Source organism: Schistocerca americana, chromosome 3, assembly GCF_021461395.2.
Source record: "Schistocerca americana isolate TAMUIC-IGC-003095 chromosome 3, iqSchAmer2.1, whole genome shotgun sequence".
NCBI classification, from domain to species: Eukaryota; Metazoa; Arthropoda; class Insecta; order Orthoptera; family Acrididae; genus Schistocerca; species Schistocerca americana.
The window spans coordinates 617801912-617824053 of NC_060121.1; the positions used below are offsets into that span (position 1 = coordinate 617801912).

The 22142-nt window shown below is 41.2% G+C and overlaps 1 protein-coding gene across 1 annotated transcript in view; it reads right to left on the reverse strand.

Annotated features, from left to right (window-relative positions):
- LOC124606966 (ATP-dependent translocase ABCB1-like) overlaps positions 1–22142 on the reverse strand; it is a 261320-nt gene that overhangs the window by 74141 nt on the left and 165037 nt on the right. The window contains exon 14 of the mRNA XM_047139103.1: positions 9977–10138. Within this exon, the coding sequence (XP_046995059.1) occupies positions 9977–10138 (162 nt within the window). The remainder of the gene's footprint in view (positions 1–9976; positions 10139–22142) is intronic.

Below are 22142 nucleotides of genomic sequence, written 5' to 3' on the forward strand. Positions count from 1 at the left end.
TTCTTTGTTGACAATTGAGTTCATGGCTTCATGGGATCCGCGCCACACTAGAAACATGCCATCAGTTCTTACGAAATGCAATCAGGACTCAACTGACCAGGTCACAGTTTTCCAGTCGTCACGGGTCCAACGGATATGGTCTTGGGCCTAGGGAAGGCGCTGCAGGTAATGCGGTGCTGTTAACAAAAGCACCCGCGTCCGTCGTCCGCTGACATAGCTCATTAACGCCAAATTTCGCTGGACTGTCGTAACGGATACGTTCTTCGTACGTCACACATCGATTTCTGCGGTTATTTTACGCAGTACTACTTCTCTGTTAGCACTGACAGTTCAACGCAAACGCCTCTGCTCTCGGTCGTAGAGTGAAGGTCTGGCGAGAGGTAGTCCCTACATTTGGTATTCTCGGTACTGTCTTGACATTATGGATCCCGGAATATTGGATTCCCTAAGGATTTCCGAAATGAAATATCCCATGCGTGTAATTCCAACTCCCACTCCGAGTTCAAAATCTGTGAGTTCCCTCCATGCTACCATAATAACGTCGAAAACCTTTTCACATGGATCATCTGAGCACAGGTGACAGCTCCACGAACGCACTGCCCTTTTATACCTTGTGTATGCTATACTACGGCCATCTGTCGATGTGGTTATCGCTATCCCATGACTTCCGTCACGTCATTGTATTAGTGGATCCGCTAATACGATAGACCCAGCTTGTGATCATTCTACTACAAGTTCGTTCGTTATTGTAATGCGAGTAGCTGGCGATTCGCAGTACATCAGGCAAGTCAGCTCTAGAGCCGAAACACTGCCTGACATGCACTAATACGAAAGCTCTCAAAAAATAGTCAAATGGCTCTAAGCTTTATGGGACTGAGCATCTGAGGTCATCAGTCCCCTAGACTTAGAACTACCAAAACCTAACTAACATAAAGACGTCACAGACATCCATGCCCCAGGCAGGATTCGGCGAAGGCTCTCATTTGACTCAGTGTATTGACGACTACTTCACCTAACTCAATCGGGCCCGCATTCTATCGCATGAAATACCGAAATATTCGTGCACCTGATTTAGTAAAAGAAATAAATCACACTTAATATTACTTATAATTAGTTTAATAAAACAGAGGTAAGAACATTATAATAACAGTGTCGGTGACAACATAATAAATCACTCAGTTACATTTTTTTTATCATCTTTGCATTATAGGACACAAAATTAAATATAACAATATGCTGACATGCAGAGTTTTGGTCGCATACAACTAACAAAATTCCATTTTAAATATTCTGTTCCCTTCCCCATTTGGTACTTTTTTTAGATTTCTGAACTTTAGAGGGAAGATCCTGCCGATGAACGACGTAATGATACAGGTCACACCAGCTCATTTCATAATTAAAAACACATGTTACGCTTGCCTCATCTGTTGATATTTGTAAGCTATTTCGTTCCTCAGTCCACTGGATACTCGTGAGAGAGAAAACTCTTCCCACGTTAAGAATGTGACCAGGAAGAGTAAAGACTAATTTCCACGGATTTAAATCATTGTGTATATTCCCTACTTGGTCCATGTCTCCTGACACGATTTACTAGTTCAGTTATTCTTGCTGAGTTGTGATAGAGTTAACTGGTTGAGGAAGTAAAACTAATAAAACACTGCACTATTGTGCACTGAAAATCCTTTATCGATATCTTGCATCTATCTACATCTGCATGGATACTCTGCAAATCACATTTAAGTGCCTGGCAGAGGCTTCATCGAACAGAATTATTACTGTCCCTGTTACTTCATTCCAAACAGGCTCAGAGTAAAGCAACATCCATTTTAAAATGGAAAATTCCTTCAAGTTTGTTGACCATATGTTTAACTAATCTACAAATGTTTCGTAAAACTTCTCAATATGAGAATTAAGTATCTGAATTCCACTGACTGATTGAACCTCCATTTTCTGCTGGACAGTGCCGCTTTGAGAGGTATAATCTTTTCCTCTTCACACTGTGCTCTCTCTCCGACAACAGCTACCAAAATCTCCGCTTCTTCTGTAATACTGGTATCCGTCTTCACGATTTTAAGTTTTTGTGCCTGACATACACTCATCAGACTGGGCAAAAACCATAAATATGGCTCAGTTAGCTGATTCTGAAGAAGAGTAATCAAAATTTTGGGTGCGAATCCTTCTGAGAGGAGGAATGACTCCTCCATTTCAGTAGACCTACTCTCATTCTCTCTCTCTCTCCCTCTCTCTCTCTCTCTCTCTCTCTCTCTCTCTCTCTCTCTCTTTCTACTGCAGCAACGAAAGATAACTACCTTGTTTTTGTACGTCAAATACACAAAGTTCTTCAAGGTGCGGTTATAATGGAGCGGCGCGGCACGAGCAGGGCAGTGCGGCGAGAGGAGCAAAGCAGCGATGGCGAAACAAAGCATTGTTCCTCATCGCGTGTCATGACAGAGACGCTCCTATCAGGAATGCGCGGAGCAGAGCGGCACTGAGCGAATCAGACGTGTTTGTATCTGACCTTTGGAGTGAGGACTCTCGCTGCGGACGGGCCACGCCGACAGCTTCCCGCTGTCGTTGTGGCAAGCAGCGTCATAGTGCTGAACGCACTTGCGTTCCTTTTGTTGTACTGTTGAAGAAATGGTATCCGCGGAAGATTTGATAGCAGCTGTTGTTACTGGGCGTCCTTCATGCGACCACCGAAAAAAGTATCACTCATCACAACTGATTCATTTTGGACTAGTTCTGTGATGAGGTGGCAGAATAATTACAAACTACAGGTATAGAATGCATTTCATCAATCTCTTAGTTCTGTCTTTGTCTTAAGACGAGTGGCGATAATAAACTTGAAGTAGCGTAGCTCATAAACACATGAAAATAGTGTTTTATTTTGAGAGAGAAAGTTTTCAAAACTGTCTCATAAGGACAGCGTCATTTTGCTTTGAAGTTTGAAAAAATGGCTCTGAGCACTATGGGACTCAACTTCTGAGGTCATCAGTCCCCTAGAACTTAGAACTGCTTAAACCTAACTAAGGACATCACCCACATCCATGCCCGAGGCAGGATTCGAACCTGCGACCGTAGCGGTCGCGCGGTTCCGGACTGTAGCGCCTAGAACCGCTCGGCCATCCCGGCCGGCTTTGAAGTTTCCTCCTGTCCCATAAATGCCTTGCATAGAATGCTCGATGTCTTCTGTATGTTTCCCATCGACACATAGGAATCCTTGTAGGTCAATGACAGTGCCGTGGAGAACATGTACAGCGTGTCCCACTCAAACCTCCGTGATTTCAAGCACCCACGAGAGAAAAACCACAGTAGATACGACAATGAAAAATACGTCACACTGTAGAACATCTCAAAGAATTTATATTCCCGCTTCAGAAGTGCCACACATCGCCGCCAGAGTGCAGCATAGTCGCCTGAAGTGACAATGGCGACTCCACAGCAGTGCACACAAGCAGTAGTGTGGTATGTAGAAACAAAATCACCGATTACTGTGAAAAGAAATTATCGTCGTGTGTATGAATGTGATCCACCTGATGTGAAAACAACTAAGGAATGGTATAGGAAGATGCTGGCAACAGGAAGTGTGTAAGTAGGCTGTTTAGGTTTTTATGTTGGTAACGTCACGTAACGCTCTGCATGAAAATCACTGACTGTCCTTTGTGCAGTCTGTGGCTGGTTGGCATTGTTGGAATATTCGCTATTGTAGTGTTGGGCAGTTGGATGTGAATAGTGCGTAGCGTTGCGGAGTTGGAGGTGAGTCGCCAGCTGGAGTGGATGCGCGGAGAGGGATGGCAGATTTTTATGAGCGGACGATCTGGACGTATGTCCGCCAGAAAGAGTAAATCTGTAATACTGGATATCATGAACTGATATATATATATATGTATGATGACCTTTGAACATTATTAAGGTAAATACATTGTTTGTTCTGTATCAAAGTCTTTCATTTGCTAACTATGCCTATCAGTAGTTAGTGCCTTCAGTAGTTAGAATCTTTTATTTAGCTGGCAGTATTGGCGGTCCCTGTATTGCAGTAGTTCGAGTACCGAAGATTTTTGTGAGATAAGTGAATCATGACAGGTATAGGTTACTGTTAGTCAGGGCCATTCTTTTGTAGTTATTGGATTATTGAAAGTCAGATTGCGTTGCGCTAAAAATATTGTGTGTCAGTTTAATGTTGATCGGAATGAGTAAAGAGCGAAATGTCTGAGTACGTTTAGTTTTGCTCAGCTGTTTGAAAATCAAATAACGTAAGGGTTTTACCAGCACAGTAATTCATAAATTTTTCTAAGGGGATGTTTCATATGGTGACCCTGCCAGGATACATCAGTGGAATCTTCAGATTTTTTCTTGTAGTTTGTGTAATTAGTGTTGTTTATTCCTAGAGCATAATTGTAGAGAGAATTTCATTTGTAGTTTTAGTTTTTCATTGTTGTACAGTAAAACAATTGTGGCATGCATGTAGATTTGCACCAAGTATTTCGCAGCTGTGCTTGCAATTAACTATATATTATTTTCAGTGCTATGTTAATGTGTGTTCTTATTTTTGCTCTTCAAATTGTGCTTTTCTTGTTATCGTGTGAAATACGTGATAATTATGGCGTGTGAAAAACGTAACACTAAGCTCCGAAGTAAATTGAGAAATGATAGTGACGACGAACATAGCTTATGAGCACTGTAACTCATAAATTTTTCTAATGGGATGTTTCAAGTGTTCTGAAACATTCTGTTGGTGCACATAATGGAGTTTCAGAAGAGACTGTGGAGGACAACAGACAAATGTTTCTCAGAAGCCCACGTAAGTCAATTCGTTAAGTATCTAGGCAACTTGATGTGCCTCGAACAACATTGCATGGTGTAGTTCACCAGCGTCTTCCTTTGTATCCTTACAAAGTGCAAATTCTGCAATATCTGGGGCCGAACGACAAACCACGCCGACAACATTTTGCTGTGGATATGCTGCAGCGTATTGATATGGATACCAGTTTCCTGGAAAGATATTTATTCTCAGATGAGGCAACATTTCATCTATCACGAAGGGTTAATAGGCATAATGTTCGGATTTGGGGCTCACAAAAACCGTACGTTGTCATTAAACATGTTTGTGATAGCCCTAAATTAAACATCTGGTGTGGGCTAAAGCACGACAGGATTGGTGGAGCACTCTTCTTTGCAGAACAAACCGTGAATGAGTCAGTGTATCTGGAAATGTTGGAGCAGTTTATGTACCCTCAGATACAAGACTTAAAACCCAACATCATTTTTCAACAAGATGGAGCTCCGCTGCATTGGTCAACAGCTGTTCGCAAGTTCCTGGGCAGGAAATTTCCCAAGCGTTGGATCAGACACCACGTTCACCCAACATTACGCCGCTTGATTTCTTCACGTGGGGATTCGTGAATGACCACGTGTATGCGACCAGAGTGGACGATATTCCTACGTTGCGACATCGTATCACTAATGCGACTGCAACAATAACAGAGGAAATGTTACAAAGAACTTGGCAAGAAATTCAATACAGAGTTGATATTCTTCGTCCTATAAATGGTTCACATGTAGAGGTGTATTGATGATTAATAAATAAATTCTGTGAGATGCTCTACAATGTGGTGCATTTTTCTTTGTCGTATCTACTGTTTTTTTTTTTTCCTGGGTCTTTGAAATCATGGAGGTTTGAGTGGGACACCCTGTATATTTCACAATATCATCAACAAATTCTGGTGAAATTTCTATTGGCTTCCAAAAATGTTCCACTTAGCGCTTATTATTCCAAAAGCATATTCTGTTAATATTGTGATCTAGAAACGCGTTTGTTGAAGTACTCCTTCCACGGATCTAAAACACATTGACTGTAATATTTGATAAAATACTTCAATAATAGGTGCCCCTAATTTAGAATGAATACAAAATGCAGTCCAACTGATATACACTGAAGAGCCAAAGAAATAGGTACACCAGCCTAATATCTTGTAGGGCCCCAAAGAGCATGCAAAGTGCCGCAACACAATGTGACATGAACTCGACTGATGTCTGAAGTAGTGCTTGAGGGAATTGACACCATAAATCCAGCATGGCTGTCCATACATCTCTACGAGTACGAGGGGGTGGAGATCTCTTCTGAACAGCACGTTGCAAGGCATCCCAGATATGCTCAATAATGTTCATGTCTGGGGAGTTTGGTCACCAACGGAAGTGTTTAAACTGTGAAGAGTCTTCCTGGAACCACTCTGTAGCAATTCTGGACCTGTGGACTGTCGCATTATCCTGCTGGAGTTGCTCAAGTCCGTTGAGATGCACAATAGTCATGAACGGATGCAGGTGATCAGACAGGATGCTTACATATGTGTCAACTGTGTGAGTCATATGTAGACGTATCAGGGCTCCCTATCACTCCAACTGCACACGCCCCACACTATTACAGAGCCACCACCAGCTTGAACTGTCCCGTGCTGACATGCAGGGTCCATGGATTCGTGAGATTGTCTCCATACCCGTACACGTCCATCTGCTCGGTACAATTTTAAACGAGGCAACATGTTTTCAGTCATCAGCAGTCCCATGTCGATGTTGACTGGCCCAGGCAAAGCGTATAGTTTTGTGTCATGCAGTCATCAAGGGTACACGAGTGGGCCTTCGGCTTCAAAAGCCAATATCGATGATTTTTCGTTGAATGCTTCGCACGTTGACACTTGTTAATGGCCCAACATTGAAATCTGCAGCAATTTGCTCAATGGTTGCACTCCTGTCACGTTGAACGATTCTCTTCAGTCGTCATTGGTCACGTTCTTGCAGGATCTTTTTACGGCAATGTCGGAAATTTGATGTTTTATCGGATTCCTGATATTCAAAGTACAATCTTGAAATGTTCGTACGGGGAAAACCTCACTTCATCGCTAACTCGGAGATGCTGTGTCCCATCGCTTCTGCTCCGACTATAGAACCACATTCAAATTCACTTAAATCTTGATAACCTGCCATTGTAGCAGCAGTAACCGATCTAACAACTGCGACAGACAGTTGTCTTACATAGCCGTTTTCGACTACAGCGCCGTATTCTGCCTGTTTACATATCTCTGTATTTGGATACGCATGCCTGTACCAGTTTCTTTGGCGCTTCAGTGTATTTAGTAGTGGAGAGTCTGGAGGTGTATTGAGTTACCTTCTTGCATCTAGTGGAAAACACTATAAGAACAAAATCTACCAACTTCCCTTTCCGTCCCATATCTCCCAACATTGATTATAATGAATGTCCCCTGAGGAACTGCAACTGCTTGTAGTATAAATGAATGAAAATTGTGATAACTGTAAAATAGTGTACCAGAATTTTCCGGGCATGTTAGGTGAATGTAATTTCTGCCAACATCACCGAATGCAGTTGAAAAGTTCTATATGATATATGAATCATTTACAGTACTGTATTTAGAAAACGTCACTCGCATGTGGTTTTCCTGGAGGCAATCTTAAAAGATTCTGGTAGTTGTCTCTGCATTACTTACAACGGTTCTGAATCCTGTCGTGAATGTTAAGAGCCTTGTCTGTTCTGATTACTAGGGATCTGTAACAATTCGTGTTTCATCAGCTACCGATTGCCCTTACGAATGACGTTATTTCATTGGAAAAATTTGTGGCAGCTTGAATATCGATTACATATGGAAGTTTTGCCTATTAATCATATGGCAAAATATTCTCCTCTTTGTGTACTATCATTTGCCAAAATTTCATTTCGCTATCTCAAAGGGTTTGTAAGATATCAGGAACGATACAAGTATTTCACTCTGGCTTTTTCACTGTCGCGCTAGCTCGAGACGAAGGGCTTTACATACGTTCAGTTTTCTCGAGATTGCTGATAGATAGCGATATGCTTAAAAGTTTAAAGAATAATTCAATGTGTTAGCTACATTTCATACGCAGAAACGTATGACTTAACATACACCCAAACGCAAATTCATAATGACACCTATTTTTCAGTGCAAACTTTCCGAAATTCTTGCAGTAGATTACTTAATTTTGGCCGAGCGGTTCTAGGTGGTTCAGTCCAGAACCACGCTGCTGCTACGGTCGCAGGTTCGAATCCTGCCTCGGGCGTGGATGTGTGTGATGACGTTAGGTTAGTTAGGTTTAAGCTGTTCTAAAGTCTAGGGGACTGATGATCTCAGATGTTAAGTCCCATAGTGCTTAGAGCCATTTGAGCTTAATTTTGAAACATCACAATGACTCGGACCATTAATGCAATGAACCTGGGCGCGAAGTACGCTGCGACTGCTGCCCAACGCGCAGCTGCGCTTTGCGCTGTTGCGTCGCTCCACTATAATCCTGGACTTAACGGTCCGTTCCTACTATGTACGTGGAGAAGTAATTGAAAAGTTAATTACAAATGTTTCCATATCAACACTCACACGTCAGCCAGCAGCTGCCTTTTCAGCATTGTGTAATACGTGTGGAGGACATCTAGCTCCTACAAGATTTTCGTTTACCTCACTTTTCAGTTTCGCAGATGCATTGTTTGTACCAGCTCGTTGTACTCGTCCGAACTTGGTGTTGGCATTTCACGGCAAAAGCGCTATGCACTTACTTTTATCAGTTTTGTTTCCCTCTAAACCTTTGACGTAAACCCTACTTATTACAGACGCATTATCGTTTGGTAGAGCAGTTAATTTATTTCACTAGAACGCCACTTTCCGGTGTAAAATATTTAACAATTAATCGCCGTTCACTCGGTGAGATGACAGCACACTCCTCAGATACGCCAGTTCACTCACTATATAGTAGAATTATATCGGACGTCTGTATATGTTATAGTAATACCGACAGAAAAACCTATTTTGTGGATTTGTGAATGAGTTATAGTACATTAAGTTTTGAATATTATCATTCAGTAATCCACTTGAGGCGATGAGAATCATAAGGGCCTAAACCACATCACAGTCAACTGTGAGACTGTAGCATTTATTCATGCTTCTGAAAGCCTTTGATCTCGTGATGGGTAGGGTTTACCTGTGCTGCAGGCCCACACTGCATGTATGAGAATTCACGAAAAGCTCTGAAATACACTTAAATGTGGGGCAGACGACGGTGTGCTTGTGTGCTTTAGGCCTTACGGATCTCGGCGCCTAATTTGTATTCTATTCAAGTTACCATGTTGGACGTTACTATTAGAATTTGATCACTTCAATAAACGGTAGCTTGTATATGGAATTGGTTGTTTGCTGTGTGGGAATCGGCATTCGTACTGCGCATACATGATCTCTGTTGCAACTATTTTAAATGCTACCAGAAAAGGAAAGCTGTGAGAACGGCCGCAGCTCGGTCGCACACTTCGAGAGCATCAGCAGTGGGTAATTGGAAGACGTTACTCAGCTTGCATTCTCCGAGTAATAATAGTAAATAATGTAAGTCCATGTAACAGGCACAGAAGGTTCAGTAAGCACAAAAAGTTAAGTTTATTTTCTTTTCAGAAATAAAGTGATCAATTAAGCACACAGTGTGGATTCCTGCCACCTGCCATCGCTACTTCTCTCCTTCCGTATTCATATCGGTGCTGACTGCCACTGCAGCTGAGCCAACAAAATATATGTTAAATTTACCAGATCTGTGTGGGTTTACTTGGTCTATGGCTTTTCCCTGCGGTCTATTTTTTATCATGAGTTGCATACTGGAACTCCAGCTAGATGTGATGGAGCCTGATGTGAACGGCTGTTGGGAGCGCAGCAGAACCGCCGATGACGTTTAACCTCACCAGTTGATTAAGGGAACAACATCAACAGAGAGCGAATTTAATCACTGCTATCATACTTTCGATCAATTACATCATCGCACGCCAGCTGAAGAAGCAACAGCCATAATATGCATTTAGTTTCGTTCTACATTATTTGAATTATTTACGTATTTTAAAATAATGTTAATTATATTTCAATCTTTCGAACTACATTACTTCCTTTGCAACAGCAGCTTGTACAGGTGTTGGTTGACTCACCGCCTGCACGCTAGCGGCGTCTCCAGACAGCCGGGCGCAGAGCGCTCCCGTGCTGTTGTTCTTGTCGTCGAACCAGGCCACCTCCTGGCGCAGCATCGCCGAGAAGGCGAGCCGTCGCAGCCGCGTCGTCAGCCGGTCGCCGGCAATTCCGAATGCGTAGATCTGCAGCACACGAATCCGAAAGTTACAAGTAAAGTGACCACAATGAGCTCAGCAGAAAGAACACGAGAAGATTGCCAACATGCACGGACTGAAAATTCTTCACAACTGCACGAACTCAGACAGTAAATTCACTGCCGGAAAAAAATAGCAACTCAAAACATAATTAATGTAGAGTAATGATATTTAGGGAAAACGGATGTCTAAGTAACAAATTTAAGTGATTAATATTGCAGGATCACGGGTTAATGTCAGCGCGAGATAAGCCATTACAGACGAGAAATGTGGTCCATTAATAACCGATGTAATCTCCTGCAATGCAAAAGCGCATGCATTGTGTAGTACAGATGACAGGTGTTATTTTGCGTGATGGAGCTCCATGCCTCTTGCACTTGCTTACAGGGACGGTTAAAGCTGTTTGCGGATGACGAAGTTGTTGTTCGATGATGTTCCAGATGTGCTCGACTGGAGACAAATCTGGTGATCGAGTAGGACAAGGCAAAATGTCGAAGCTCTGTAGAACACATTGGGTACAAGAGTGGTATGTGAGGGAGCGTTATCCTGTTGGAAAACAACTTCTGGAATGCTGTTCATGAATAGCAGCACATCAGGTCGAATCACCAGACTGAGGTACGATTTTACAGTCACGGCGCGTGGGATAGCCCTTCTGCTGTCATACTACATCGCACCCCAGACCATAACTCCAGGTGTAGGTACAGTGTGTCTAGCACGTAGACAGATTGGTTGCACCCGCTAAACTGGACTTCTTGTAACTAACACACTGCTATCCTGGTACGGAAGCAGAACTTGCTTTCATCAAGAAACAGACCTCCACATTGCCCTCTAATGTGTTCTCGCTTGACGTCACTGAAGCCGCAAACGGTGGTATTTTGGGGTCAGTAGAGTTCACGGTACAGGGCGTCTGGCTCGGAACTCAAGTAACCGATTTGTAACAATTCGTTGTGTCACTGTGGTACCAACTGATGCTCGAACTGCTGCTGCAAATGCAGTACGATGCGCCATAGCTTTACGTCGAACACGATGGTTTTCGCTATCGGTAGGGCCTCGTGGCAGTTCGGAGCCCGCCTTTCTTGCGACTGTATATTCTCGTGAGCACTGCTGGCAGCAGTCATGGACAGTGGCTATTTTCCTGCCAAGCTTTTCTGTAATATCGCAGAAGGAACATCCAGTTTCTCGTACAACTATTACACGACCTCGTCGAATCTCAGTTAGGTACTGGTAATAGTAACGTTGGCATCTTAAAGGCATTCTTGTCTAACACCAGCCCACCACTTTCAGTCTCAAATACAACTAACGTTCACGGCTGTTATATAAGGCAAACCTGATGTGCACCCTCATAGTCGCCTTACTAGCGCCACTCTTGTGTGACTGGTGCGAAATTTGAATAGACACCATCTTTCAGATGTAGACATACGCCTACCAACTGTCGTTTATGTCGCACAGCTCCTTCTTGTTGTGTTATTTTCCGACAGCATACAAGTGTAGGACAGAAAAATCACGGGAGATTCACTTAATGAAGCTATCTGCTTCGACTGGGTGTTGTGTTGTCCTCATCATTTCGTCATCATCGATGAATAAGTCACCGAAGCGTCGTCAAATAAAAGACTTGCACCTAGAAGCATCTCCGGCCAATATTGCCACACGACATTTTCACCCCTAAATATGGACTCACATTGTGATCTGCTTGCATTGGTATTAATGGGCTCTGCTTTATTACTGGTGAAAATTTTGTTCTCTAAGTGTGTCAGGATGCAGTTGCGGTCTTTCGTAAGTGCCTGTTCAATGTAAGGTTGTCTTGGTCTCATTACGCGTGGATATGGAATTAAAGAGAAGGAAACGGGCGACTATGCTTCTTGAAGTGTTCAATGTAAGGTTCTCTTGGTCTCATTACGCATGGGTATGGAGTTAAAGAGAAGGAAACGGGCGACTACGCTTCTTGAAGTGTAAGATTCGCACGCGGTACGCGGATTAGCAATAACAATTTCAGTTTTCGTCTCTGTACGACACATTTAAAAGAGATTTAGGATTTAATACAAAATACTGAAGCACCATCTAAGAAACCCGTCTTCATGGCCACGGTCGCTAACACGCACTTTTGTGGTGGCACTCGACCCGCGGTCAGCTGGTTCGAATTCTGATTGCGGAAAAAATGCTCGCTGCCCGAATTTGGCCGGCAAGGGGAGAAGAAGTGGTGGGGTAAAGTTCGCGATGACCATATTTTGCGCCATTGTCACGGTTTAAATGACAAACCTTCCAGCTATGTTTCATGAAGTGAGGGTACATGACATGCGAATCTGAAAGAACATTCCAATTTATAAAGAAGGAAAACTGCTATCTTGGTTATAGAGAAGGTGAGGGAGCTGTCAAAGATAATTCGTTGAACATCCTAAGAAGAAAACAAGTATTTTCATTAAAAACTGCATCATCAGGCACCAACACATTACTGATTAGCAGCTATTCCTAATCAAACAACAAGAGGAGAGAGAAAAGTCAATTGGAAGGAACGTCAAAAGAATCAAGGATATATTTTTAACGTCCCGTTGATTTCTTGGTTATTGGAAACGGACCACTCACCTTCAACAAGTCCGAGAAAGAAAGTTAGTTATGGTCTGTTCGAAGAAAACGGCTTGACATTTGCCTGTGATATGAACCTGGATACCTTTGCTTGCGACACACTCTCAACCACCGTTCAGTAAGATGAAAGTCACAAGAATTAGAAGGTGAGCAACTCACAAAGAAAGGAAAAGAGATTTTGGAGGAATAGCATGAAGATAATTAACGTCCCAAAGGGCATACAATATATTAGTGCAACAAAGGCGCGAAAAAAGGTCACCAGGAAAACGAAATCAGAGTAACAGTGGAGCATAGGTAATGATGACGCAATCGTAAACAAAGCATCAGCATACACAGGAAAGTAATGAAAACGTTATAGTTAGAAGGTGTGCTTCCTGTGTCCACTTTCAAAGACTGTTTCATTTTTATTCCCTTTGTACTCGTTTTCATTACGCACTTGTATGCTGTTTTTGGTAAACCAAAAATATTGTCTTTTCTTATGTATTGTATTAACCTCCAACCCGTAATTTATTAAGCTACAGTTTAAAAATGATGTCTAACGAATCTAGTTGTTTCAGTTCTGTCCAGTAAACATTCGTTTTGCGCAACAAATGTTTCGTACGTCACTCACGGTGATAGTGACACAAATTAATTTTACTTCATTTTGGCTTCCTTGTTTTGTGTCAGCCACGTACATCTCATGGCCCTGACGCTAAGCCATCTGCCTACAGAGACGTCCCAACTGATAGGCATCTCCACGTGGTGATGTCGTGAATTAGTAAGTTGTTCCATGGACCATCTGAGCGATGCTTTTATCGGATGATGAGGAGCAAATCAATTTATAGAACGTATATATGAGATTAGTGGTTTTTAATTTCCAAAAAACTGTTAAGTTATTCTCCAAAAACCAATTCTCCTTTAATTTTGAGAAAACACACTATATTTAGTTCTGTACAATAAATAGAGTAATATCAACACTTCATTTAGTACTTGCTTAGTGTGACAACCAGTCAGCGTAGAAGATACCACAACAAGAAAACTAACGACAGTGTTGCGACTGATAATTCACAGCTTGCAGTTATTTTTAACAGCTACTTTCTAAATGTAGCAGCTAAAAATACCAAGTAATATCAACACCTCATTTTTAACTTTTCTCTTGCAGTTCTCTTCAGGCTACCAGTTTAAATATAATAATTCGTCCATCGAAAAGAGGGTTAGATTTTAAACTTCCTTTGCTACGAGTCAGACATTTTATGTTAGTTGGAAAATGATCATAAATTTTTGTAGCGGCATACTGAACTTCTTTCTGAACCAGTTTTAATAATAGGTAATAAACTTAATTTTTCTTCAATTGTTGAGATATGGAGTCAGTATTCTTCTCAAATTGTGATGGATTATTTATGGCAAAATCCTTTATTGAATGTATGTATAGTGGTGCAGTTACAATGCCTAGCTCCCTGAAGAGGTACCTACACGGCGACTGCAGGTGAACACCGTGTATGATTCTTACTGCTCTTCTTTCCTTTTATTTTATTTTATTTTATTCTTTTTTTTTTTTTTTGGCAATCAGTACCATTTTTTTATTTTTTTATTTGTGAGTTCCCAGAAAATTATTCTGTAAGATAGTACTGAATGAAATATGTGAAATAAGACAGGGGAATGATTCGTTTGTTTCCAGAACTAGCAGTTATACAAACAACAAAATCAGCTGAACTTAATTGTTGGAGCAGCTCGGTAATATTCTTCTTCCAGTTCAAGTTTTCGTCAATATGTGCATCAAAAAAACTGAAGCATTGTACCCTCTTTACTGACTCTTGCTCATATGCTGTACCAAGTGTTGATATTGCTCTATTTATTGTACAGAACTGAATATAGCGTGTTTTCTCAAAAATAAGGGAGAACTGGCTTTTGGAGGATAGCTTAACAATTTTTTGGAAAACGTCATTAACAATCTCTTTTGTTACTTTCTCCCTAAAGAAATTCTCTGCAAACAGTACCAATCCTCCTTGATGAATGCTAAATGGAAGGCGTTTCAGACATTTAAGGTGTAGGAATGGACCAAAAATTGAATCTTGCGGAGCTCCCTTTGTGATTTGCCCCCTCCCAGGAACTAAAATTTCTCTGCTTCCAACATTGTTTGAATTATTCAGCACCACTTTTTGCATTCCATGTGTTAAGTATGATTCAAACTGTTTGTTTGTAAAGCCCCTTATTCCCACAAAACTTAAGTTTTTCTAAGACATTAACTTGATCTATGCAGTATAATTCCTTTGAAAGAACAGAAAACATATCAATTGATGATATCGTAATATATAAGGTCTGCAACACTTGGTAAGTGAATACATAAATAGCTTTCTCAGTTCAGCAACTCTTCTGGAATCCAACTGTAGTGTGCTGAATAAATTGTTTCTAGTTAAATTACTTTTCTGAATATTTTGGAAAAAGACTGGTAAGCAATTGGGCGATAATTTTTTTAGTCTGTCTGATACTAAAGAGGATTAACGAATGCAGACTTTAAACTGTATGGCAAAATACCTTGCACAAGTGATGCATTACATATATCACTAAGAAAATTACATAATTTCGAACAACTTATCAGAATTCCACATGTGCTTTTCTTACTTTACAATATTCATAATTCTACTAAATTCAATGAATGATGCTGGTGTTACTTCTGATTGTGTTAAGTTTAACTTGACATTTATATACATTCTTTTCATTTTCAACTGGAGTTTTTTTTTTTGCTGCTAAATTTGCATAGTAATTGTTAAGAATAACTGCAAGCTGTGAATTATCAGTCGCAGCACTGTCGTTAGTTTACTTGTTCTCAAAATATACAACATAGTTTTAATCTTATTATCTGCATTATTAATTTCTGTCAGTATGTGCATATTTGTGACCAAAATAATGACTTTACTTAATACACTACAGTATTATTATAGAATGCAAGTAATGCTGAATTTTGATTTATTTTGGTCTTCTTATAAATTTCCCTTTACTTTTTACATGAAATTTTGGCTCCTTTAGTTATCAATGGTTTATTTTTTATTTCATGTACCTTCTGAATTACTTTTTATTAAAGCTACCATCAAATACTGACACACATATATTATCGAATACATACTGAATTTCACATTAGCCTCTTTTTATATGTATATAGCTCATCCAACACCACTTCTTTTATTGGTGTTGAGAACACTGTACCTTGTTCTCATTAATAAGCCTCGCAGCTATGCATGAACATTCTGCAGAGGTGTAAGGTGCTACATTGTTTACTTCCATTAATTGTGTACCATGATCAGGTAGTACATTAAGAACTGGGTACACATTAATGGTTCCTCATCTTTACATGTTAACTGCACATGAAAATGATATTAGTCTGTAATCTCATTTATTTAACTTCTCTATCCCTATGGTTACATTGTGCTCAGAGAGATACAGAACATCTACCACTTCAGAATTTTCCACATCTACACACACAAAAATGTTACCTACCACGTTTTTCGGCCCCCTGATGTTACAATGAAACAATCTATTTTTATATGTTACATATATTATGGTCTTGTTCTGTTTCAATTTCTTTCAAGAACGCCAATCTATAACCTGATTCAAACAAAAAGACAGTGCCCCTTTTGCCCCAGTGTAGAAATTTGAGTGCTTTTTCTTGTGTGTTACTTTTTGTGGTTGTGTAACAATGCTAGTTTCAGTGAGACGTTTGACAGTGGTGTGCAAATGTTGCGTTTCTCACTGTAAAGAAAAGAATACTAACGATTATAACGCCCATGTATTCTCCTTTCCTGAAGATGAACACCTTCGTTGTAAGTGGATTACTGCCACTTACAGGGACGCGTTCTCAGCAAAAAATATTCGAAAGTACGTAAATGCAATGGTGCTGCTTATTTTAATATGGTCATATACCCACCAGGTTAGCCGAGAGCGCTAATGCGCGCTCACCCGGATCGAATGCGCCCGGCAGATTACCGACGAGTGCTGGTGTGCGACCCAGCCTGAATTTGGATTTTAGGCAGTTTTCCACATCCCGCTAGGTGAAGACTGGGCTTGTCTCCACGTCCCGCCTCAGTTACACGACGCGCAGACGTCTGAACACGTTCGCACTATTCCGTGGCTTACACTAGATGCAGACAGCTGGGGGTCCACTGACTCCGTCCCAGGGGGTATGGGGTGGCGGCAGGAAGGACATTCGGCCACCCCTTAACATTAACCTTGCCAAATCCGTTCCTAACCATGCGGACCCTGCGAAACCGCGGGATCAGGCACAAGCGACAAAGAGAATTTTAATATGCTCTTATAGGTCTCTGTGATTCACTTATACTGTTTGGAGTCCTGTATGACATTGCAACGAGATATTAGTACTTATTTTGCGTCGTTGGCCGTACTTGGTAAACCAATTTTTACCACTCGTTCGGCATGTAGTATTTCATAGTTGCATAGAGGCAACTGCATTTTCTACGTTACTACTTTGAATGGCCGTTCACACCCCGGCTCGCTACTGATTTCAGCAAAACTCCGCTTCCACCTGCTTCCGTTCAGAGGAGTGACGTCACACGTTTTCAATAACCGAGTGTAACTGGCCCATGGCGACTGCCACCGCCCACTGTTGCTATCAACCAGTGGTGGAAGACTGGTACACATCTGCTTCAACACCTAAATCCAGATTTAATTCAATTTCACACTGAAATTCCTGAGGTGTTTTAAATCTCTATGACCTCTCCTTTTTCATGGTACCCGCTTGAGGCTGCCAGTTTTTGAGTCCTATCAAAATTTATGTGGTAGTCTCCTGGCTGAAAAGTATGTGTGTGTGAAATCTTATGGGACTTAATTGCTAAGGTCATCAGTCTCTAAGCTTACACACGAGGCAGGACTCGAACCTCCGCCGGGATCAGCCGCACAGTCCATGACTGCAGCGCCCAAGACCACTCGGCTAATCCCACGCGGCTGCAAATTATGAGCCGGCCGGGGTGGCCGAGCGGTTCTAGGCGCTACAGTCTGGAACCGCGCGACCGCAACGGTCGCAGGTTCGAATCCTGCCTCGGGCATGGATGTGTGTGATGTCCGTATGTTAGTTAGCTTTAAGTAGTACTAAGTTCTGGGGAACTGATAACCTCAGAAGCTAAGTCCCATAGTGCTCAGAGCCATTTGAACCATTTTGCAAAGTATGTTCCGTTACTGCTCATCTGTCAATCTTCCCTCTTCTGTAATGCCCTTGTGCTATTCTAGTCGTTTTGCGAACATCATTTTTGTAGTGCCCGCGTACACCTCACCTCAAGTACACGGAATCCTATAAACTTCTGTTTTTTCCAGCGGTTTTCGAGCATCCTTGGCCGATTGTAGGTAATCTTGTATATTCCGGGTCGTTTCGTACATTATCGCGATGTTCCACATTTTCAAGGTCCTTCCTGTGCTGTCAGTAATGTCCTCAACGAAAGGCACGAAAACTTTCGATTTGAACGGCGCTTGAACATCCCTATGATTTCCAAGAAGTGGTCTTGAAGCTCTTTTTACCCCAGCGAACGAATAACCATTCTTGAGCAATGCGTTGGTCAGGTGCTTTAATTCTGTGTCAAGCATTACTCGTTCGTAGATTTTTCCCTGCTCCATTAGCCAAGGTTTCATGATGCCTCGCTTTTCTTGTAAGTTGTGGTTCGGATCCCAGTGTAGGTAACGGTCTAAGTGTATGGCTTTTTGGGTAAACCATACGGCCCAACCTGCCATCTTCTTTCTTCCTCTTGCCTCCTCCTCGAGCGTAAACAGAAGCTTCGGAATAATTTCGTTGACATGTTTGTGAAAATGACCAAGTTCCTCCCTGCCATGCCGCCACAAAACAAACGTATCGTCCCCATACCCGAACCAAATATTCGGTTTCTTGTTCGCAGTTTCCAAAGTCTGCTCATCGAATTTTTCCATAAAGAAGTTCACTATAGCTGGTCTTAAGGGACTCCTCATAGCAACACCATCCGTCTGTTCATGAAATTCACGTTCCTTGTGCACCTTTGGCAATACATAAAGCCTGAATAGAGAGACTTCTCTGAATACTCTGTTCGACATAGGACTTCTTTGTCAATCACGTGACAGTTCTAAGAACTTTCTCAGTGGTGTTTGTACTCGGTTTCGGATGTGCCTGTGGATCTATTAAGTCATTAATCTGATTATCATTGTCGCTCACATTCGAAACAACCATTGCATTTCCATTGTCCGCGGGTTGAATTATAAGATTCCGTGTACTTGTGGGGAGATGCATGTGCGCACTATAAAAAGAACGGTCAAAAACAACTGGAAGAGCATAACGGCAATTACAGAGGAGGGTAGAGTGGCAGATGAGTTGTTGCGGAACATGCTTTGCAGCCATGAGACCACCACTTCCATTTTGATAGGACTGAACTACTGGCAGCCTCAAGCGGATACCATGAAAGACTGTACAGACAGGATATAGGGATTGTAATTCACACCAGGAATATCAATAGGAAGGGAAAGGACATGAAATTAAATGACATCTGGATTCCGCTGACAGCAACAGTGGACGACGGTAGTCGACACGTGCCAGTTGCACTGGGGTATTCAAAACATGTGGCGTTACGCCACTGCAAGGAAGCACGTGGAAGCGGAGTTTTGCTGAAATCAGTAGCTAGTCGGGGTGTAAATCGGACATTCAAGAAGGTACGTCGTGCGCAGATGGGGACGAAACGTTGGGTTTTAATGTGAAATCCGACCGCAGCACAATAGCCCAGATCCTTTTATTAGTTGTGACTTTTCTGGCCGTGAAAGTATTCATTTTACAGAGGATCATATTGACTCATTCATTTTTGATGAGATACTTATTAAATCATAATTGGGTTATGAGGAAGGTAATATTCTGGGGACTATTTCCAATGGTGCATATGTTTTCTTTTGCATCAATATAGAGTAAATGTACGCATTGTGCCCACAAACATTCTTCAGCTACATGAACTTGTGCTTGCACATTATTGGTTTTAATGTGGTTTGTGTTGTTAGTGATAAGTGATAACAAATCCACAAATCGAAAATGTATGTATGTGCAATGGTGCTAAATAACTGTGTTGTTTATCCACATTCTACAGACCCTTGTCCGCCACCGGCTTTTCTTATTGTTGAAAATGTGCATGTGTTGTAAATAATTGGGAATGACTGGGCCAAAGATAAAAATTCCCAGCCACTCCTCATATATATCCTTATTTTGAAAACCGAGACCAAAATTTGCCACTGAAAGTGGCTTCATTTTCTATTCCGAAGAAGCGCCATGCCTTGGAAAGGCAAAAGAAATACTCCCATGAATGTATTGTAAATCATTGGGAACAACTGGGCCAAAAATCTCCCTGTCCATCAAATTTTGAAGTACTATGTGTCAAATGTAAATATTTTCAGTCCAACTTTTGTGCAATGCTTCTCACTTCTGTTAGGAACACAGTCCCTATGAATATAACAGAACTGCCGATTTTATTACTTTAGCTGGAAAGAAGCTCTCAGTGGTCAGTGTTAAAACAAAAATATTTATTTATTTACTCATTGTTTATTTATCCTGACCGTCTCTTACATCTAACCAGGAACAACATATACAAAAGATTATTGCATAGCAATCATAATAATAATAATCTGCATTATTAATAAAACAATAAATAAATGAAATAAAAATAATGATAACAGTAACAATAATATTATAATAATACATTTGTCGGGAAGTCTTTTCTGAAAGTATTTGTATGGAGTGTGGCCATGGATGGAAGTGAAACATGGACAATAAATAGTTTAGACCAGAAGAGAATAAAAGCTTTCACAATGTGGTGCCACAGACGAATGCTGAAGATTAGATGGGTAGATCACGTAATCAATGAAGAGGTACGGAACAGAATTGGGGAGAAGAGGAATTAGTGGCACGATTTGACTAGAAGAAGGGATCTGTTGGCAGGACATGTTCTGAGGCATCAAGGGATCATGAACTTAGTATTGGAAAGAGGTATGGAGGTTAAAAATCGTAGAGGGAGACCAAGGCATGAATACAATAAACAGATTCAGAAGAATGTAGGTTGCAGTAGTTACTCGGAGAGGAAGAAGCTTGCACAGGATAGAGTAGCATGGAGGGCTGCATCAAACCAGTCTCTGGACTGAAGACCACAAAAACAACAACAATAGTAACACTAATAATAATGATGAAATAATGGTAAGATTAAGAATGATGTTAATTTGTTATCATATAAAAAACTCAATCACAATAATATGTGTTACTAATAAAATGTTGCAGCATTAATAACAATAGTAATGCTAAAACTAATAACAGAATAACGGAGGCATTAAGAATATTGGCTATTTTAGCATCTACATCTACATGGATACCCTGCAAATCACATTTAAGTGCCTGCCAGAGGGATCCTCGAACCACCTTCACAACTCTCTATTATTCCAATCCCAAATAGCGCACGGAAGGAATGAACACCTATAACTTTCCGTACGAGCTCCTATTTCTCTTGTTTTATCGTGGTGATCGTTCCTCCCTGTGTAGGTCGGTGTCAACAAAATATTTTCGCATTCGGAGGGGAAAGTTGGTGAATGGAATTTCGTGAGAAGATTCCGCCGCAACGAAAAACGCCTTTCTTTTAATGATGTCTAGCCCAAACCCTGCATCATTCCAGTGACAAGCTCTCCCATATTTCCAGTATTTCGCAATAATACAAAACGTGCTACCCTTCTTTGAACTTTTTCGATGTACTCCGTCAGTCCTGTCTGGCAAGGATCCCACACCGCGCAGCAGTATTCTACAAGAGGACGGACAAGCGTAGTGTAGGCGGTCTCCTTAGTAGGTCTGTTACATTTTCTGAGTGTCCTTCCAATTTAAGTTGTTCGTAATTGTAATACCTAGGTATTTAGTTGAATTTATGGCTTTCAGATTAGACTGATTTATCGTGTTAGCGAAGTTTAACGAGTTCCTTTAAACAATCATGTGGATGACCTCACACTTTTCGTTATTTAGGGTCAACTGCCACTTTTCGCACCATTCCGATATTACTTCTAAATCGTTTTGCAGTTTGTTTTGATCTTCTAATAACTTTATTAGTCGATAAACGACAGCGTCATCTGCAAACAACCTAAGACGGTTGCTCAGATTGTCTCCCAAATCGTTTATGTAGATAAGGAACAGCAAAGGGCCTATAACACTACCTTGGGGAAAGACAGAAATCATTTTTGTTTTACTCGATGACTTTCCGTCAATTACTACGAACTGTGACCTCTTTGACAGAAAATCACAAATCCAGTCACATAACTGAGACGATATTCCACAAGCACGCAATTTCACTACGAGTCGGTTGTGTGGTACAGTGTCAAAAGCCTTCCAGAAATCCAGAAATACGGAATCGATCTGAAATCCCTTGTCAATAGCAGTCAACACTTCATGTGAATAAAG